Source organism: Eretmochelys imbricata, chromosome 11 (assembly GCF_965152235.1).
Source record: "Eretmochelys imbricata isolate rEreImb1 chromosome 11, rEreImb1.hap1, whole genome shotgun sequence".
Taxonomy (NCBI): Eukaryota; Metazoa; Chordata; order Testudines; family Cheloniidae; genus Eretmochelys; species Eretmochelys imbricata.
Genome location: NC_135582.1, coordinates 63,788,872 through 63,810,900, shown reverse-complemented (window position 1 = coordinate 63,810,900; position 22,029 = coordinate 63,788,872). Strand labels below are relative to the sequence as shown.

General features: G+C 44.3%; 1 protein-coding gene and 1 pseudogene across 1 annotated transcript; both read left to right on the top strand.

Moving 5' to 3' along the window:
• The first annotated feature begins 1,624 nt into the window (after positions 1-1,624).
• Positions 1,625-7,082, top strand: LOC144271858 (gamma-crystallin C-like). The gene is made up of 3 exons (XM_077829469.1): positions 1,625-1,633; positions 3,425-3,678; positions 6,821-7,082. The coding sequence occupies exons 1-3, from the start codon at positions 1,625-1,627 to the stop codon at positions 7,080-7,082; spliced, it is 525 nt and encodes a 174-aa protein (XP_077685595.1).
• Positions 7,083-10,028: 2,946 nt separating this feature from the next.
• Positions 10,029-20,270, top strand: LOC144271857 (gamma-crystallin 2-like; annotated as a pseudogene).
• The last annotated feature ends 1,759 nt before the right edge of the window (positions 20,271-22,029 follow it).

Below are 22,029 nucleotides of genomic sequence, written 5' to 3'. Positions count from 1 at the left end.
CCAGGGTTTACATTAGCCACATCTCCGAACTCGAAGCATTACATTCAACCCCACGATAATACATAAAATACTTAACCTTAATTCAATCCGGTGTGTCCAGAATAGTAAAGGAAATTGCCATATGTGCCACAGAGTCAGTGAGACACCCTGGAATAATAGGGCAGCTTTGGCCCTGAGCTGCCTATGTTTCCCTTTAAAGGAGCAAGTAATCAAATACAACCGGTAGTTTATGGGTTCTCAAGAACTTGGTATCAGTCCAGTTATATTAATACAAGCATGTATAATCACTCATCTGAATGGAAAAGCACAGAACACAGATTTGGTATTGGTTTGGTGACACAGCTCCCTATGCTATGCTGAGTCCCATTAACTTCAGTGGGACATGGAATAGAAACTGGTGTCCTTGCCAGTGGAGCCCAGTGCAGGATGGGAGCCACAGTGATTTTTTAACTAGCTCACGGAACACCTTAACTCTGGCCTGTCCCGCTGAGAAATGGCCAGAGTGGCTTCTGTTGATCACCCTGCACACCTTTAAGTGCTACCACTATACAAAGGTGTAAAAGGAGTAATAACAATCGTGTATGATACTAATCAAGCAACCAGAATCAAACCATGTGGCCAATCCCAAACAACCCAGTTAAAGGATGGTGTTCCCAGCCTCTGTTTGCCAGAAGCTAGGAATGGGCAACAGGGGATGGATCACTTGATGATTACCTGTTCTGTTCATTCCCCCTGGGACACCTGGCATCGGCCACTGTTCAGAGACAGGATACTGGTCTAGATGGACCTTTGGTCTGTCCCGTATGGCCATTCTTACGTTCTTATGAAACGTAAAAATGTGAAAACCTACCAGGAAATTCTATGCTCAACTGGGACAACCTTTTTCTGTGCACAGAAAATTATATAAAAAGTGCTACATTTCTGTGGTAATATATATGAACTCTTAACAGATGAGACTAAATGGGACTATTTTCTATCCAGTGGCAGATAAAATCTCTGCCTATGGAACTTCAAATGTTTAAATTTTCACTCTCAGTTGTGAATAACCAATTGATTTAAGCATCCATTACTACACACAGGCTTTTTTTGAGTGTGCATAATTTACCACAATAAATACAGTATAGCCCACAAAACCTAAGAAAAAACATTTTTTCCCCTGATATCCAAAGCCTACTGAAGTCAATGGGCATTTTATTAGCATAATACCAGGGCTGCTTTTCAGTGTCAGAGAGCCCATGGAAATTTTAAAATGCCTTTGCCTTAGGGAACAATGAGAGATTGAGAATAAAGATTATGAAACAATCCTGCAGCAGCAGTTTACCAGCATTTTCTCTTGAACTTGTTCACGTCAGTGAAATAATGGCAATATTGACTGACATACACATTAACCTGGTCCCTTTGTTATTTACATAACAATACACTTGGCACCCAGTAAACAAAAGGCCATAACAATTCTTTACAAAGAATAATGTTGATGACGAGGGGAAAAAGAATGAGGAATTCTCTTTACTGGACAAAAAATTCCCTTTTGTCCAATTCATGTGGAGCCAGCGCTGTGTTGTCTATATAAAGGACTGTTGAACCTCCCAGAGTATTGAGGTCTTGCAGCTAAGCTCTGGCTAACATGGCAAAGGTAAGAAAAAAAATGAGTAAATACTGTGTTGAAATACAGTATACCATTATATTATTTTATGTGTGTGTGTGTGTACCTATACAGAGTATGTCAGCCTAGTAATAGATTAACAGAAAGAAATGAAAACATACACACAAGTGTGCGATAACTGGATTAAAAAAGGAAATATTAAAATCTTATGTGCTTACTAACAGCCAAATACAAAGATATTTGGTATGTACAAAATCTTTATTTTAGGTTTATTTTTTTCTATTTGGTTGGTGTTTTATTTTCTGACTTTTTAAAGAGGGTTGTATTTCACAAACAGGCACACCATTCTTTGGAGTCATATTATCAGAAGGTGCTGCAGTTTGCGTATTGCAATATGGGAATGTGTCTGAATATTCTCCTTATTTATTTTTTTAAGTATCAACTGATGTCACACAAAAAAACTACATTTAACTCCTACTTGGAAATTGCTGCGACTAGCATAAGGCTATTCAAGTGACTGACGTATTAGAGAGAGCATCATCTGGAAGGAGGGTCCCAACTATGGGACCATTTCCCTCCGCTCCAGTTGGATGTTTTCCTTCCCTGAGACTTTCATCCTCCTCAACAGCACAGAGGCTGTCAGACCGAGGGTGGGACCATTCTACTGTGTCCCAGAAAGTCTCATCTATGTACCTCTCCTGTCACCCTTAGCTCCTCCAGTTCAGCCACCCTGGTCTCCAAAGCCCGTACACAGTCTCTGTAGGCCAGGAGCTCCTTGCACCAAATGCACACGTACTCCACCTGCCCATAGGGCAGATAATCCTGCATGCTGCATTGGGTGCAATAAACTGGATAGCCCCCCACTCTGTTGCTGGACTTCTGCCTGAATTCTCTTTTTACTCCTGCAGCTCCTTCCTTTGTTGATGTTTTGTTTTTATCGGGAGGTGTTTTTGGCTTTAAGTTTAAAGAATGTTAAGTGTATCTAGCCCCCCCACACACACACTCCCCCTCACAAAACTCCCCTGTTAGCTGCTCCTGGTCGCTACCTCCTCTGGTTGTTTAGGAGTGGGCTTTTTAAAGCCCTGGTCTTCCTGAATAGCCCATCCCCTGGTTAAGGGTTGGTGGGTGCTAAAGGGCTGAGGGATCAAAGCCTCATTAAGAAGCTCTCAGTCTTGCCACTAGGTTCAGCAGACGGTCCCCCAAACAAACATATCATATGGTATATTTCAGTCAAGCAGCAAGCACATCACAAACACAAACACAGACACTACAGACAATAAACTTACCCCAAGGGTCACATCATCGCTCCTCCTTCACTTGAAGAACTCCCTCGCCAATCTCCCCTGTTAGCCTCTCCTGTTCACTAGCTTAAAGCGGTTCCTGACCTGCCTAAGTTACACTGTTTCAGAATGCCAACCAGCCAAAAACCCGAGCCGTGCAAAAGTGGCTCATGCTCCTTCTCTTCTTGGACTCCTAGAGGTGCAGCACACAATCTCCACTTGCCAACTCAAAGCGCTGGAGAACGTCAGCTCATTAGAATCCTTAGAGTGAGATCTGAAGACATCTGCTCTGCTCATCATCCGCTGAACCAATCACATTTAACTAGCTGTGCCCCTGATAGGAAAATGTATATCAGTGCTTCAGTATTAATCCTGGATGTTTTCTAGGCCTGATCCAAAGCCCACTGAGAACAATGGAAGCCTTTCCACTGATTTCAATAGGTTTTTCAGATCAGACCTTATGGGAGCCAGAAGCTAAAAGCCAATTTTTTAAACAAATGCTTTAAAACGTTATTAGATTTGCTTTGTTATTTCAACCCAGATCATATTCTATGAGGACAGAGACTTCCAGGGCCGCTCCTATGCAGTCACTGCTGACCAGCCGGATATGCATGCTCACCTTAACCGCTGCAACTCAATCCAGGTGGAAAGTGGCTGCTGGATGATCTATGAGCGCCCCCATTACATAGGACATCAGTACTTCCTGAAAAAGGGGGAATATACAAATTACCAGCAGTGGATGGGGTTCAATGACTCTGTCAAGTCCTGTTGCATAATCACACCAGTAAGTTCACTGTCCTTTCTATAGGTGATGATTATTATTTGTTGTACTAGAGTAGCACTAGAACCATCAGACAAGTTGAGGGATCTATTGTGCTAGGTGCTGTAAGAGACAGTCCTTGCCACAAAGAATTTACAATCTGGATAAAGGGATGGCCAAAGCGGGGGATGGGAAACAGAAGCCCAAATAGATTTGTAAAGGTGTTTAAATCCTGAACACATGTTTAAATGCTTTGCTGGAGTGGAGCAAGCGTGCTCAGTCGGAACCTGAAGCCCCAGTCCTGCAAATGCCAAGGTGAAGGTTACTCATGTGAGTAAGGCGTTGTCTATGCACGAAAGATGTACAAGGATATAATTAAAGCAGTACAACCCCGCTCCTTTGGAGGTAGGTATACTGGTATAAAGGTGCTTAAAGTCACAAAAAGGGGAATAGGCTGAACTGATATAAAGCACCTTTATACCAGTATAGCTGTCTACACTCGTGGTTGCACCTGGAAAACTATATTGGTAAAAAAATCACCCCGCTAACCTGCCATAGTTATCCTGGTACAGGAACCTGCCTGCATACTTCCCATCATCTCGAGAGACTAAAGCAGGATGCACTGCCACTCAGGTTTGGCCCATATACCTCTCTGTAGATGGACACAGAGGGGTGTCGGGCCAACTACCCCCCTCCCAACATCTGTCCCAAAATGCAGGAAACTTCAACTGGGACAGGAGTCACTTCAACTGGGACAGGAGTGGAGGTTGGGGAGGAATCAAAGCAGAACACTCCTGCAAAATGTGGGATGGTTGGGAGGTCTGTGTGTGTAGCTTAGGCCTTACCTTTTGCAGAATCCAGGCCTAAAATACAAACTCGGGGTCTGATCCTTCAATCATTGAAGACAGTCAGAGTTCTTACCATTGATTTCAATGGGAGTATGATCAGGCTTTGATTTTGTACATCATCTTTCGTACAAATTGTATCCCAAAATGCTTTAGACAGTTACAGAGTTAAAATAAAAATGATTAGCAGAGGTAGAAAGAAACTAAGAGCAGTAGGGAAGAGGGAAAAATTAAGGTGAAATATTTAAAATATCGGTCTATGTTCTTAGCTCAATGTGTTGCGTTTTCTCCTAGAGAGATAATGAACATATATTTTTCTTTCAGATATATAAGGGGGAGGTTGTTAGGTGAGATAGCAATTCTGGTATTTTTGAGAGAATAGGTATTCACTATTTCTTATGAAAAGCAGAATTACTAGTTGATAAATTAACGCCAATCTGTTTATAGATATCCAAGCGCTGAGGCAAGAATATAATTAGGGATTCTGATTTTCGGTTTTAACCAATAAACACTGATAAAACACTCCCAATAAAAAAATGAAACAGATGTTTATCCAGTAAACACTGGAAAAACACCAGAAAGGTTTACTTGTGTCAAGGTTCCTTCCCCACTCTGAACTCTAGGGTACAGATGTGGGGACCTGCATGAAAACCTCCTAAGCTTATTTTTACCAGCTTAGGTTAAAACTTCCCCAAGGTACAAACTATTTTCCTTTTTCCCATGGACTGTATTGCTGCCACCACCAAGCATCTAACAGATATATAACCGGGAAAGAGCCCACTTGGAAACGTCTTTCCCCCACAATCCTCCCCAAACCCTACACCCCCTTTCCTGGGGAAGGCTTGATAAAAATCCTCACCAATTTACATAGGTGAACACAGACCCAAACCCTTGGATCTTAAAAACAATGAAAAAGCAATCAGGTTCTTAAAAGAAGAATTTTAATAGAAGAAAAAGTAAAAGAATCACCTCTGTAAAATCAGAATGGTAAATACCTTACAGGGTAATTAGATTCAAAACATAGAGAATCCCTCTAGGCAAAACCTTAAGTTACAAAAAGACACAAAAACAGGAATATCCATTCCATTCAGCACAGCTTATTTTCTCAGCCATTTAAACAAACAGAATCTAACGCATATCTAGCTAGATTACTTACTAAGTTCTAAGACTCCATTCCTTTCTGTTCCTGGCAAATGCATCACACACACACACATGGACTTTGTTTCTCAATCCCTCCAGCTTTTGAAAGTATCTTGTCTCCTCATTAGTCATTTTGGTCAGGTGCCAGCGAGGTTATCCTTCTTCTTCTTAACCTTTTACAGGTGAAACGGTTTTTCCTCTGGCCAGGAGGGATTTTAAAGGTGTTTACCCTTCCTTTATATTTATGACAACTTGTATCTAAGGGCTTGCCTACATGGAGCAGTAATGCGGACTATGGGGGGTTTCATTTCTATGGCGCACCAGCGAGTTGCACATTAATTGGATCATGTAGTGTGCACTAAAGGTTCCCCAGTGTACTTTAATGTAGTGCTGTTCGAAAAAGTGCTATGTTAAAGCTCACTAGGGAACATTAAGAAGAGATTATTCATTACTGTAATGAACAATATATATAATATACATTCCTCATTACAGTGGATACAAAGAGAGACCTTTTTGGACAGCCAGATAAAACTCAAAAATTGCTAAAAATAAACCCCCCAAAATGAAATTAATAAACTCTGAGAAACAGACGCCCTCAACATAATACATTTTGATATATAAGGCCCTAACCAGTGAGGGTCTCACCATGCAGCTAGACACCATACAAACACATAGTGAGAGACAGGGCTGAAGCAGAGCTTACAAACTATAGAGACAAAGGGTGGGAAGGGAAACTGAGGCACAGAGCGTTACGGCAATCTGCCCATGGCCACCTGGCAGGTTAGTAGCAGAGTCAAGAACAGAACCCAGCTCTCCTGAGCACCATTCTAGTGCCCTATCCACTGAAGAACAGTAACGCTGGCAATGCTGGTGCATATGACCCTTATGGCAGTCCAGCTGTCACTTACCACTTGCTTTCATCCTTCACTTGCTAAAGCTAGGTATAATTTACACACCCTAGGCTTGATTCCCCACTGCTTACACTATCCTTACACCACTGGAACTCTACTGAAATCACTGGAGTTGTGTAAAACTGTCGGAGCAGTGGTGAATCAGGCCCTTTTTCTGCTAACTGAACACAAGTTGTCATACATTTATGTATCATTAATGTCAATAAAGCAGCAAGCAACCTATGATCATATAGAGCTGTTGCTCGTGTGCTATACACCTGTGTTTGTGTTTGTCTTCCCAGAAGGATACGAGTCTATGAGACAAATGACGTGGGAGGCAGGATGACCGAATCCTTCTGTGACTATCCTTCTCTCTGTGACGAATTTCATCCCAGGGACATCCAGTCCTGTCATGTTTTTGAAGGAAACCGGATTTTCTGTGGGCAGCCAAACTACAGAGCATGGCAGTACCTCCTGAGACCCAGGGAGTACTGGGGAGTCACTGACTGGGGAGCCATGACCGCCATAGTTGGTTCCTTTAGGCCAACAGCGTATGTTTCCTAGGCAGCACTCATTTCCATGCTGTAAACGCGTCTCTTCATTGGGGTAATACTATTTAAATAATTTGTTGCTCTTTCGGGTTGGGACGTTCAAAGTAACCTAATGGAAGTTAGGTTCCCAACTGCCCTTCAGTGTTTAAGGCCCCGATCCAAAGCTCATTAAAGTCCATGGGAGTCTTTGGATCAAGCACTTAAGTGACAGGGTCCAATCTGGCTCACCGGCAAAACACAAGTAGTTCCACGGAAATCAGTGACCCGGATTAAACCCAGATTCAAGCTCAGAAAACAAATAGGCAAAACACAGCTACAGCCAAATTGCTGAAATGGAATTTGATCTGCCGAGTGAGATTCACATAAATAGCTGCATGATTCTGCCCTTTGCAAAATGGTTTTCAGTTCTTATCGGAAGAGACGTGAACGTTCAGCTTCAGGATGTTCTGAACGACTCTTCCCAGCACGACTTTTCAGTCCTGTAACATAGAGTCAATGGGCCATATTCTGAACCTGCTCTCACTGTGACCTGTACCTTACTTCAGGAGCAGCCCCATGAAATCAATGGCACTGCTCAGGGTAAGTAAGGGTGGCTGAGTTGAGCCCATAGTTCTTTTGCAAGCAGCTTTCTAGTCCTGCCCGTTGTATGCTGGGATTTATAGTCCTGAGACACACAAACTGGACTACGACAAAGCATTTCTGATTGATTTATACCATGTTTATCAGTTACACCTCTCTTCTTGGCAACCAGCATTTGTAATGTGATTGGTATCATATAATAAACCTTGTTGGAGCTTACACATCGCTCTGTTGTTCATTTCTCAGTAAAATAAAAATATAAGATAAAGACCCTAACCCTGCAATCAAATAGCAGTGGAAAATCTCTGTGCCCATCTGCAGTCTCACTGAGGTCAATGGGGTTCTGCACAGGCCTGCATGGATCTGACTGTAAGATCAGAGGTCATGCTTTGCTTTTCTGTAGTGTCAAGGGTTTTAAAAATATGAACTAACCACAACCCTGGGAGGAAGCTACGCCCCAGGCCTGCTAGAAGTGCCAGGGGATTTTTCGGTGTATTTCTCTTCCGGTACATCTACCCCGCAAATTAAGATGCAATTGCAGAACGGATAGGCATAGCCACATTAGCTTTAGTCTGACACTCTGAAAGCTATGCTTCTTAGTGCCATGTTGGAGCAGCAGACGTTTTGTGGGAATGACCTCCAAGCTGTTCTATTCCCCCTTCTCGTAAGAGCTACACATTGGGATAAGGCTTCAGAAGTTGGGGACTTTCAGATTATGAAGTGAAATTGTGAGCTATTTTGTTAACTACTGGCAAAGCTTGGCTATCGTTGGCCCTTTGGAAGACATAGCGGAAATATGGGGCCTGGCAGGGTAGTTTCCATTTGGATGAGAAATCAGTGACATGGGGCACAGATAGTTTCTATATGTAACTTGTCTATTTACAAAAGGTACACAGGTCCCATTTCCCTGAACAGTCTGGGTATGAACTGCACACAGGGAAGGCACCCATGTCCTGCCCCAAGAAGCAGCCGTTTTCCAGCCCGCTGCTTCTCTCAGGGCTCACCAGACTCCAGGGCCAACCTTACGGGTGGGTGACGTGGGTGATCGTCCAAGGTGCCGTGTGGGGGGAAAGGGGGGTGGGCGCTCTGATCAAGAGGCTGCAGAAGGGCCATGCCCATCCGGGAGGCAGGGAGAGGGGATAAAGGGGGCTGTGGGGCAGGAGGCAGGTGCTCACATGGGTCCCCTCTCTGTCATCTCGGCTGCATGACACTTGCAGTGCGACTGCCACTGTTCCGCCTGCTGCTCCGGGAACAAGACTTGAAGGGTGCCAAAGAAAGTTTGCCACTTTCCCTGAGGCCGGCCCTGCCGGACTCACAGCCACATGCAGACTGCTTCTTTCCAGGGACGCCCCTGCCCCCAAACTCGATCTCCTCACTGCTGAACGTTTAGCCTCCTTCCACCCTTCAGCCCCCGAGTTTGAAAGCTAGGAAACCCTTCTGGCTCCACACTCTCTCACGGGCAGGCCAAGGGATCTGGGCATTAGACCCCTGCAGTCTGCCCTGCCCTAGAGCCCCAGCTGAGTGCTGTAACCCGCTCATTCACTAAGGGCTACTGAATGCCTTGCACCAGTGACCCCTAACAGGGACTGATTACAATGGCAATGTTCATCATTGTTTGACTTGATCAGTAGCTTACAACCAAGACCACAATTTAAACAAAAACAAAACCTACGGACAAAACACCAACAGTGTAATTAGAAACAAAGGAACAACTTAATCCCTGGTGTATCTCCATTGAGTTAAACCAGGGTGATTTGGGCCCAGCATAGACGGAGGCGGTTCTGAGCTGCAAAGTGAAGATTGGAGTTTGGGTTTGTTCAGATTTAATATTTTGATTCAGACCCACCTCCAAATATTATTATTTATTCGTATGACTGTAGCTCCTAGAAACCCCAGTTAGAGACCAGCACCCCATTGTGCTACACAGAACAAAAAGACGGTCCTAGCTTTAACCCTCCTTTATATAATAATCCAGTTATGAGAAGGGTTACTCAATATGAAATGGTCCACATTTCCAGCAAACTGTTTTTGATTCCATGGATAATAAGTAAATCACTACATCCCAGGGAACTGGCCTGGCCCCTTCCCCTCATTTCTACCCTTCCCCCCCCGCAGCAAATCTGAGTCATTGGCCAGGCCCCGCTCATTGCCTGAGCTTCAAACACCCCCAGAACTAGACCAGAGGAGAGGTCTTGAGGCATCTCGGACCTTCTCAACATGCCAGAGATCCAGCTGGGAAGCCAAGCAGTGACAGGAAATGCTGATGAGGAGACCTCAGCTGGTACGTTTGGGTGGTATATTTAACCCGTCCATCCCGTTTATGCAGGTTCGTATGCAGGGGCTTAGGGACCTTTATTCCAGGTCCTGAATGTGCACCACGATGACTGTTTATGGGCTGTCGGAGGTAGCTACAGTAGCAGATGGAAGTGTGTCTCCATGCAGCATCCTTATAGCCCCGTTCAGTCACCATTTTCACTCCCTCCTTCCTCTCCTCAGTTGATTACTTGTTAAAAACATCCCAGATAGGGATGTTTATACTAACTGCACTCCTCCCAATCCCCTGGCAACTGGGAATAGCTCTTCCCTTCACCCACCTGTGCCAGTAGGGCTCTCTGCCTCCTCCCCAGCCATCACTACATGTGGGTGAGCAAAAGACAGCATGCAAGTGGCAGAAAAAGATGGTAAAACTGCTCCCACATCACTAGATGCTTGTTTATTGCATTAGCACAAAAGAGAGCCCAATTTATGTAATGGCTAAAGACATCTAAAATCAGTGTGCGATCATTGCCCTGAGCAAACACAGCATTTCAAGCATTTAATGGTACAATAGTTTCATCATTGTTTAAAAGGCCCTTAAGATTATACAGGTTATAAAAGGCATCTGAGGTAATTGGGCAGTAATCACATAGCTGCACAATTTCACTGTAATTGTATCAAGCACGGGAGTGTTGCATCTAAGTGCACACGTGCAACATGTTGCAGGCTACAAGCACTACAGCATATGTATCACAGCTGGAAAATCTCACTTGTTTTAACATGTACTTTGTGCAAATCTGCGGCAGTTATAATTCAGAACTTCCAGAAAGACGTTCCTACCGGAGGACAGGATTCAGAGGCCGGTGGCTGCAACGCACAGACAGTTCTCCTGTCATATCTATCACGGCTCTGATGTTTCTGATCAGAATGTTGGTCTACAACATCGATACGCTGCACTGGGTTAGATTCCACGTGTCCTCTCCAGAAGTTTCTCATTTCCCTGAAGCCATGGGCCCCATCTTCCCTGTCCTCCTCTAGTGCTGGTACCAAAAGGAGTCGCCACATTCCCTCTCTCAGTGGCTAGAAGGTAGCTACTCAAAGGGCCACAGGATGCCAGAATCAGCAGGGGTTAAAGAGAGCCTTTGGGCCCAGTTAGCCCCACCCCACTATACCTGCGGCCAATGCCAGGCTGGGGGCAGGGAGAAAAGAAGAGAGCCTGGCTCAGTTCGGGGCTGACTGGTGAAAAGGCAACAGCTAGCCGCCTTCCTACCTGAGGTGAAGGAGCACTAGCCTGCCTGCCTGGCCTTAAAGACTGAGGCTCCTCAACCAAGCAGGGGTCTAAGAGCCATGCGCTCTAACCACTAGGCCACTTGGCCCTCCAAGCTGCCTGTAACATGTATATTTTGGAATTCTCCCAGCAAAGTCTTAATATGAGTCTAAAGCCCCAGACTCTCAAATGCCGAAGCGCAGCCATTTCCATAGAGACAAAGGTTAGGGGTCTATTATAGGAGTGGGTGGGTGAGGTTCTGTGGCCTCCGATGTTGAAGAAGTCAGACTAGAGGATCACAGTGGTCCTCAGACTAGAGGATCACGATGGTTCTCAGACTAGAGGATCATGACGGTCCCTTCTGACCTAAAATCTAGGAGCAAATGAGCACAGGATTCAATTTCATCTGGACATCAGATGGTCTCTTGGCTGCCTTGCATGTCAACCCTACACAACATGGGGAACTCCCCCTTATCAGCAGAACAGCAGTATTGCATCTCTCCTGGTAGCAAAGTTGTTCTAAGAGCTAACGCCGCCTGTCTCCCCCTGATAAACACTATGTTCTGCAGGTAACAAGAATTTATTCTTCTCTCCTTTTGTTCACATGCAAGACACCTTCTGAAAAGCCCTGGCATGCTCTGGATGTCTGGTGAGCTCTAAAAATCTACACTGAATCACTAAGCAATCCAGAAAATCTTTAGCTCCATTTGCTCTGTAACCACCTGTCCATCATCAAATGAGAGGGGGAAAAAACAAAAACAAAGACACAAAAAGTTTCAATGAGTAGATGTCCATGGTGCGTTTCAGAAATTCGCAAATCCAGAAGCCTTTCTTCACCTTAAACTTTCTTGTCCATTCATTCAGCACCCGGACAGCCTCTTGTCCGAAGAGTAACATACAAAGAGAGATGTTGAATGGCCACTTGATCATCTGTCCACGCCTTCACAAATTAAATGTGCAGGCCTGATCAGGCCCTGCCTTTGGAAGGATGATTCCTCAAGCTGTCCTCACCCATTTAAAACAGAAAATCTATCTCCTTCACATTGCAGATCGCTATTCATCCTTTGTTTCCTCCCCCGGTTACACAGTGCTATGGGATATCTCATTGTCCTGGATCTGTGAGCTTTCCTTACAAAGAAAAATAGGAATTTATCTCAACTTACCTGGAAATTTCCTTTCTTCGAGCAGGAAAGTCTGCAGATCCATCCCATCTGGCACAAATATTACTATTCTGAGGGAAGGATTACAGTACTGCATCTTTACTCCTTTCTCTCTTTGGTACACAGTATATCTCTGTCTGCTGGTAGGAACGTGTTTGTGTGTATTTTTGGCTATGGTCACTGACCTGTTGGTTAATGGTTCAAGGAATTAGGTTAATCACAGAATCATAGAATCATAGATTTTAAGGTTAGAAGGGACCATTATGATCATCTAGTCTGACCTCCTGCACAACGCAGGCCACAGAATCTCACCCACTAACTCCTGTAACAAACCCCTAACTTATGTCTGATCTATTGAAGGTTAATGAAGTAGCTTTGGAAGTATCATAAACTAGTTGAATCTCCAGAGGTGTGGTCATACCCTCTCTACTTTGACTGACTAGTCTGGTTCTGCCTCACAGGAGCTGCCAGCAAGGGAAGACGCATTTTCATGGATCTGTGGGTTTTCCCTGATAGAAGAATGGAATAATACATTTTCCTAATCTCACAAAATCATGTATAAGGAACAATACACACACACACAGAGCACTGGTTTTACTCTGCTCACAGTCAGGTTTTAAATCAGGGAATCTGGCAATTCTAGAAAACAAAAAATTTCCCCTAATTTTTCATACCTTCCCGGGAGAATTTATTAAATTTATTTCTCTGGCCAAACAAATGAGCCTGGAAATAAATATCTGCATCCTGCTCTGGGAGCTTGAGAATGGTCTGATACTCTTGGGAATAGTTTTCAATCTCTCTCTCTATGTGGAGAGAGAGAGAAATGTGGGCTCCCTAGAAATTTTTTTGTCTTAACTAGCTCATAAATTCTTCACCATAACCTTGATCGTTTATAACAGCTGCTTCACTTTTCTCTACAGGTATAGTAGCGGTATTAGCATGATGCAAAAGTTAAAAATGACAGAAAGAACGAGGTGTACTTGTGGCATCTTAGAGACTAACAAATTTATTTGAGCATAAGCTTCCGTGGGCTAAAGGCCACTTCATCAGATTCATGCAGTGGAAAATACAGTAGGAAGATATATATATATCTACAGAGAACATGAAAAAATGGGGGTTGCCATACCAACTCTTAACGAGACCAATCGATTAAGGTGGGCTATTATCAGCAGGAGAAAAGACAGACGTTCACTCCCTAATTATACTAATCACATTTCAGGCCTTTTTAACGTCATAGTGAATATTTTGCTAATAATCAAGTCATTAGACATGGATCTAAACCAAAACCCCAGATTTAAATACCCCAGGCTTTGGGGGCCTTTTGAAATCTGCAGCGAACCTCAATCAGAATTTTGAAAGTCTGTATTATCAAAACCCTTGATCCAAACACTCCTGAGCTTCGGAATCTGTGAGGCCCAGATATGAACTGTCTCTACATACAAAATAAGCTTTGCTTAGCCAGAAACTTACTGCCCTAATGTGTTTACTGTGTGAATTATGGTGTATCTAAAATATATCTTGGAATGGGTTCTAATCTACTGTGCCTTGTAACCATCACTGAGGGTTTTTTCACCTTTGTCTGTTATTGCTCTGTCTTAAATTCTTAACCTTTCACAACCCTCTCTGTTTCTCTCTCTTAACTCCACTTGCTGACCAACCCATTCCATCTATAGCAGGATTACCGAGCTCCAGATACACAATGAGTATTCAAAAGGCACAAAGAACTAGAAAACCTGTCTGTGGCAAACAGAAAGAAGCAGATTGTGGAAGCGCGTATGAATGAACCTGAGCTCCCGGTGAAAAGCAGTGACCAAAGCCAAATGACAATACAATATGCAGACGAAGGGCTTCCAGTTTGGGTATTTAAGCTGCATTAAGCTATCAGTGCAGTAACTGCAGAAGAGAAAGTCAGTCAGGTGATTTGTCAGGACAGCAAAGGTAATTTTTTATTATACTTCCATTCCCTTCCCACCACGCACACATACACTTTTTAAAGCCCCTTTTGGTAGCTGATGATTGTTTTCCGCCCCACGCACACATCTTATTACTATATTCCTCATCTTTCAGATCCACAGCTGGTGTTAACCAGGGCAGCTCTGCTGAAGTCAACAGAACTATACCAATTGAGACCAGCTGAGGATCTGGTCCTGACTTTTAAGGAGGAACTCTTCTGTCCCACCTATATCAGCTGCTACTTTCTTGCTATGCCCCATCAGGAGAGAAAGGGAAAGACACACACACACAGAAAACTCCCACTGGAGTTACCCAACACTGATACTATCCTGTCAATCAACCAGCCAAGGATTGTTATTAATACACAGTAATGTGGTCTGTTCCTTTCTCAAGTTGCTCACCTACAGTGCCTAATTGCAATGAAAGAGGTGCTGGTGCTCAACAATTAGGCGCTGGAGCTCAAGCAATTTTTTTACATTCACAACTGATGCAGCAAGCCCAGAGGTGCCGGGACTACGAACTGCCAAGCCTCGAGGTGCCGAGGCTCACCCCTGGCAAGCCTTGGCACAAATTAAGCACTGGTCACCTGTTCTCTACCTGCCTCCACTGACATGGAGGGACCATACTTTAAGCCATGTCCAATATTATAGCTATCTACCCAACCAATGACCCTTCTTCACAGTGAGCAATATCAACATGAGCTGAACCAAAGCAAGGCACTACACCAGCTAACACCACAATGGTCCAACCCACACAGAATTCTCTGTAACACAGCTCTGATGGTCTATTCCCTCTCTCTAGATCATCTTCTATGAGGACAAGAACTTCCAGGGCCACTCCTATGAAAGCACCAGTGACTGTCCTGATCTGCAGTTCCAGCTGAGCCACTGTAATTCCATCCGGGTAGAAAGTGGCTGCTTCATGATCTATGAACAACCCAATTACATGGGACAGCAGTACTTTCTCAATAAGGGTGAATATTCTGACTTCCAGCAATGGATGGGCCTCAGTGATTCCATCAAGTCCTGCCGTGTTATCGCATCAGTAAGTCAGCTGTCATTTATTTCAAACAGTAGTAATTCTATCAGAGAATTAGGCACGATCTCAAACTAATACATTACAGAGTGCAATACAATCTGTATGTGGGCCTGGCTTTCCTGAAGGAAGCCAGTTGTGAGGATGCTCCTGGTATAAACCAATTACAGCGTACCTGAGCAATAAATTGAACAGGGCTGTTGGCCACCTGTGAGTCTTCAGCAGTGCATAATAGTTTTGTGTAGCTAGAAGAAAGAAAGAAGTGTGGGTGACACTGGGTTCCAAGTGACTACATGTGCATTGGTTGACTGGAACCCACCCTCATGAACATTCGTTCTGAATGGCTGTGGGGTTCTACCTCTGCTCCCTTCCTGGTCCCCAGTGCGCGGGATTGAAGATGGAGAGAGGGGATCAGGGAGCATTCCTGAGAGAAGAAGGGGGTGTATTGAAGTATACTGTGCTCCTGTTATTCTCTGTTCCCATGACCCATGGGGTATAAATTACAGCCCTGGGGCTGCTCTAACTTACACCAGGCCAGACCCTAGAGAACCCCCTTATAAGAGTATTGAAAAGGTGACTTAAAACGCAAGGATGGGCTCACTAAGAGCTGAGGACGTGGGGCAAGATGGAGCCTTTGGGTTCAGCCCATGTAAGGGACAGCACATAGCTGCACCACCCAAGAAGTACCTTTCCTGCTTCCTCCTAGCTAGAGTTGGGGTTCACTTAGTACCCCCCTTTTGGGGATGGAGTTTATTCCCCTCAGGCCTGTCCAGTTCTGCTGCTCAGTATGCGGTAGGGGGCAGAGCCAAGACAGTCCTTTCCCCTGAGCTCCAGTCTAAGAGGATCATACCAGCCCTTATCCCCTTGTGCAGCTTAGGGAACAATCAAGCCCTTCTTACCAGGTGTTTTGCTATGCATTTGCTGCAGTGGGACCATGCACAGCAGCAAGTGCTATGCTCGGGAGTGTTTGCAGGACTAGTCCCTTATAATAAAAGATGCCAAACAGGGGGGACTTCCCAGGACCTCAGATTCTGTTTTAGGACTCAACCTCATCAGAACAGAACTAAAAGTAACAACACAAGAGCAGTGTGCCTAACCCACAGGGCTGTTGTCCCCGGATTCCCAGTCAGATGGGGTTCCGTCCTGCCACCATTGAATTCAGTGACCAAGCTCCATTGAAGTCAATGAGGCAGGATCAAAACCAGAGCAAGAAGCTGGAGGGAGTCCAGAGGTGTGCAATAAAAATGATCCAGGAGCAGGATGGATTAATATATAAGGAAAACTGCAAAGAGCTACTTATGCTGAGTGAAGCAACTGCTAAGGGTAAGGGGCATATGAGAACACTGTACAAATATTAGAAATATCAGGTTGGGAGAGTTTTGGTGGTAGAAGGGGGATATAACTAGGGGTGACAGGATGGAGATGAATTTCCACCGAGTAGCAGGATAACTTCCTAGCAGGGGGGTGTATTAGGATCTCTACACAAACAAGTTGTGCTGCTTTAACTATCCCGGCTGACTGTGGGGATCTACTACTCCTACACCCACACCACACACAGACTGAGCAGAAGGGATCTTGTAGGAATGCTGGGTCTGTCACTGCCCGTTAGTTCACAACAAAGTTTTAGGCCTGGGACAGCTTGTTTAAATAGATCAATACTGTCCCCTCTCTAGTGACAGCAGGGACTGAACTCAGAACCTTCACCACTAAGAGAATGACCCTCTACCGCTTGAACTAAAGGAGGAACTCCATTAGGTAACAGTGAGAGTAGCTTTTGGGGCAAACATGTAGTGTGCAGCAATCTGGGGTATGAATGTACAGCACTCCAGCCTTTCCCATGCTAACTGGTGATGTAGCGCCTCGCTGCGTGCTGGCAAATCCCTAACATGCACTGCGGTACAGCGGCTTGAACCACCACTGTACCAATGGGAACTTTTAGTGTGAGGTAGCAGGGTCCACACAGTCAGTTAGTGCCCAGCATGCTAAAGCACTATGGATTTGCAGCCCGGCTTGCCGCACAGTAAGTGTTCACGTAAACAAGCCCTTCCTCTCTGATGTGGATCAGCTAATTGAAGCGGGAACAACACACACTGACCTTGTGGGTGGCACATCTTATTCAGGCTTGTATAAAGGTGTCTCCCTTTAAAGGTTACATGCAAACCAAGGGGGAATGGGTTTGTGCCCTTTTTTGCTACTTTGTGGTCCATAAAGGAGCCCTCAAGGTTTTTTAAAGGTTTTTTTTCCCTTGCCTTCCCCCCCCTCAGAAATATCGGGACAGTTGAGTCTTGTTTCATTTTTCACCATTCCTTGGGTGACTCAGAAATGTGGGTTGGGAGCTTTCTCGCCCTTAACTGAAGAGATGTAGGAGCTGAATTCCTAACAAAGCGAGCTTTTTTCCCATTGTAGTTAAATAGACATTAATGAAAAAATAAACAAATCAAAGGGCTGGATTTTCCACTGGGATACACTGGATGGCCCAAAGACTTTCAAATAGTCTTAATAAAAATAATCACTTCTGTCATCAATTATAAGCAAGTCCCACTTCCTTTGTAGCTGTGGTATTACACTCCATGAGGTCTTTCAGAGTGAATAAGAGCTGGGTTTTTTTGAATCTTTAAACTATATTTTTATTGTATTTGAACAATAATGTCATCAATAGAATATCGGCAACGCAAAAGATTGTTAAAGATCAATCCATATCAGCAGAATTTATCTAGTGAAGGAGAAGTCCAGAGTATCACCGCTTTCCTATACAAAATTCATTGAGAGGTAAATCAAACACTTACACTCTCAGAAGCCAACTGCTAAAGCTGTGTCAATAAAACAGAGGTTCATTTCCTGTACAAGTGCCTGAGTTTATTTCTCAGACACACGGCAAATAGGAGCACACAGAAAAGAGGTTACACATTTTTGAAGGAAGGTTTCTTATAGAATGATAGAACTGGAAGGGACCTCAAAGGTCATCTAGTCCAGTCCCCTGTAGGAATTAACAAAAAGAAAAGGAGTACTAGTGGCACCTTAGAGACTAACCAATTTATCTGAGCATAAGCTTTCGTGAGCTACAGCTCACTTCATCGGATGCATTCAGTGGAAAATAAAGTGAGATTTATATACACACAGAACATGAAAAAATGGGTGTTATCCTTACAGTGTGTATGATAACACCCATTTTTTCATGTTCTGGGTGCATATAAATCTCCTCACTTTATTTTCCATTGAATGCATCCGATGAAGTGAGCTGTAGCTCATGAAAGCTTATGCTCAGATAAATTGGTTAGTCTCTAAGGTGCCACTAGTACTCCTTTTCTTTTTGCAAATACAGACTAACACGCCTGCTACTCTGAAACCTGTAGGAATTAAGGCTCTAAAAATTTAATTGGGTTCCTCTCCTTAGAGCAAAGATTATATATCTTTGCGAGAGAGATGGAATGAAGGCCTGAAATCCTTAAGGCTGTGACTCCCGCTATTCTATAATGGACTATTTTATGGGACATACTTTACTCCAAACTAGGGCCCTGATTCAATAAACCATTTAAGCACATTCCTAAATTCATCCCTATGGAGCAAAGCACTTAAGTACCTATGTGATTTTAACACAGTGTGGTCTCATGGATAAAGCACTAGATTGGGGCTCAGTACCCCTGGGTTTCATTCCCAGCCCTGTCACTACCTTCAGGGTGATGCCTTTGTCTGTTAGATTAAAGAGCCCTTGAATATCAGATATCACCTGTCTGTGTATAGTTACATATCTACCTTGACCAAGACAATTTTAACCTTTGATGAGATAAAAGGGCAGAGTACCTTAAGTCTCCCATTGCAAGGTGTGTTTTTCAGACCTTGAATCATTCTTGCATGCCTAGGTTATCCCTTGCAACACGCTTGAGTTGCATTTCCATTTTACAGATGGATAAAGTGAGGCTCAGTGAGGTCTCAGTATTTCCCTAGGATCTAGTGGATTAACCATAGCTCACAGTCAGGACTCGTGCATTCTAATCCCAGTTTTGACACTCATTTGTTCTGTGACCTTGGATCCAGCACCCTCACCATTTGCTTTCATTTCCGGTTGAAAGTTCACCTGTGCCATTTTTTTTTTTTTAAGCAAAAGGAGCTTTTCAATTTCACAGACATTCCGACAGCGGAAACTGTTGCGTGCAAAAATTAATCTCCATTTTTCCTATTCATTTCATGGAAGTTTCACAAATTCAGATTCAGCTGGGGGAAAAAAATGTGTTTGATGGCTCTTTCCCCCATCTGTCATATTTAGACATCTCTCGTGCTTCAGTTACTTTCCTCTTTTATCACCTTAATAATAGTAATAAGAGCACTTAACTCTTACATGGTGCGTCACAGCCGTATACCTCAATGTGCTTTACCAAGGAGGGTTTCACCATTTCCATTTTCCAGGTGGGGAAACTGAGGCACGGAGCGTGACTTCTCCAAAACCTCTCAGGAGGTCAGTCGCAGAACTGAGAAAAGAAGCCAGGTTTTCTGCCTCCCATTCAAGTGTCCTACCCATTGGGCCAGACTGCTTTTGACTTAAATTCTTCTTTTGACGGATATTTCCTTACCAAGACTCTAGACCCTGATCCAAAGCTCATTGAAATCAATGGGAGTCTCTTTATTTATATCAATGGGCTTTTGGATCAGGTCTGCATAGCTTCCAAGTATCAGGAAAGGTCCAGGCACCCTTTTTTATTTTCTTTCTTCTCTTTTTGCCACTGCAGCAGAAGGGCTCCAAGATAAAGATTTATGAGAGAGAAGCTCTAAGAGGACAAATGATGGAGTGTGCAGGAGATAGCAGCGAAGTCCACGATTGCTTCCAATACCACCACGTCAGCTCCTGTAATGTACTCGAGAGGCACTGGCAGAACCACAATGCAGATGGCAGTAGCGCGTGCTGGAACCCGGGGAGTACAGACAACTCACCGAGCGGGGAGCCCTGAACAGCTGACTCGGTTCTTTCTCACCCCACAGAGACTTTCACTTCAGACATTATCCGAGTTCTTGCCATTCTGCTTCAATGGAAAAACAAACCCAGCACGCTGGCATTTCAGCAGCAGTTCTAGTCTGGGTGGGTGTCTAGCAAGGTTTGTTTCCTTTTAAGATGACTATTAAACTCAATGTCAAATGGTACAAGGGTTATGAAGAGTGAGCACTCATAAGGAATATCTGTATATTTAAACCCTGTGCATTTATTACATTGAAAACATGCCTGTGACAGATCCTACAGATGACCTAGAATGGGAGATAACTTGTCACACAGAGGACTACAGACTAGATCCTGCAATGTGCTAAGCGCTGTGGCCCCATTTTAGCAAAGCACTTAACCACATGCTTAAGTCCCATTGATTTCAATAGGGCCACTCACATGCTTTAAGTTAAGCATATGCATGAGTGTTTTGCTGGATCGGGGCCAGAGTTCTCAGAATCATGGTCCTAGCAGAATGAACACAGAAAGTTGGTGTTGTAAGGGACTCTCAAATAAAGCTAGGGGCAGTAGATATTGCAGTACAGGGTAGTCCTTGCCTGAGCACAGGAAGCCTAATTTAGGACAAAATCTTTGACCCCTGCAGAGAGCTTGAATCAGTGGATTTCGCTCTAGTAGGTCAAGGAGAAGGAACCTTCTCTCTCAGGGACTGAGCCCCAGCTGCAAGGTTGTAGTAACATCTGCATCTCCTGCATGCCACTTCTCCTCTGGGTTCTGGTCAGTGTGTCTGGTACAGATCCAGGAGCCACTCCCTTGTTCTCTCTCCAGCCAACCCTGCCTCAGTCTGTCCCAAACCCCCACCGCCACCCCCACTCTGCTTGCAGAGGGTGCACAGCCCCCTGGCACAATGCAGTTACAGCAGTTTGGCTGAATAAGGCCCTGTGCACCTACAGAATGGGGCAAAATTTCAGCCAGAATGACATGTTCTGTGTGTTTCATGTCATGACCCCAGAGAGCTTCCTAACGCAGCCATGAGAGTCTTGCCATTTCTTCTCTTCCTTGGCCTGTGAGCCAGGAGGAGGTGTCAGAACTAGACATTTTCCCCACAAACATCACTGTGCTCAGGTAAGATCCACAGGAGATCCCACCATAACCGAGACATCTTTTTTCTGCCAATACAAGTCAGCCAGGGAGACCAGCAAGCATGTAAGCTGCTCTTGTGGAGAGAGAATTGCTCACACCCAACAGCCGGATGAAGGAATCCTATGTTCCTTTCCCGAATGGGTCACTAGAAATGTACTATACAAGCAGGGCTGTGCGATTGCTGAGACTAGCAGCTACAAACAGCAGTGACGAGAGGATGAAATAGAAATATGAATGAGTGAAAGTAATGATTTTCATCCCTAGCTCTCAAAGCTCCTTACAAAGGTGCAGCAGGGAAACTTGGACACAGAGAGATGAAGGCTGGGGTTTTCAAAGGGGCTGAAGGGAGACAGGTGCCCAGCTACCATTGGAAGTCCATGGGATATGAACATTTCGCTCCTTTTGGCCTTTTTGACAATTCCAGGCAAAAAGACTTAAATACTTAGCCTGCCTCAGAGAAGAGCTCGAACCAAAACTCTGGATCTGAATACGCCCAACCTTTCAGGGGGCATGAGTAGCAGAACCCGGTTCCAATTGCTGGAGCTGGTCCCAATTTCTACAAGGGACTAAACCAATGCCTCTGATCAGAACATCCTCACACTTTGGAGAGGGAAGGAGCTTAAAATCCAACTCCGAATTC

Excerpts from the sequence above, each read along its gene's own strand:
- LOC144271858 (XM_077829469.1), top strand. Across the intron at positions 3,679-6,820 it reads ATCACACCAGTAAGTTCACT|AAGGATACGAGTCTATGAGA; the intron begins GTCCTTTCTATA and ends TTGTCTTCCCAG.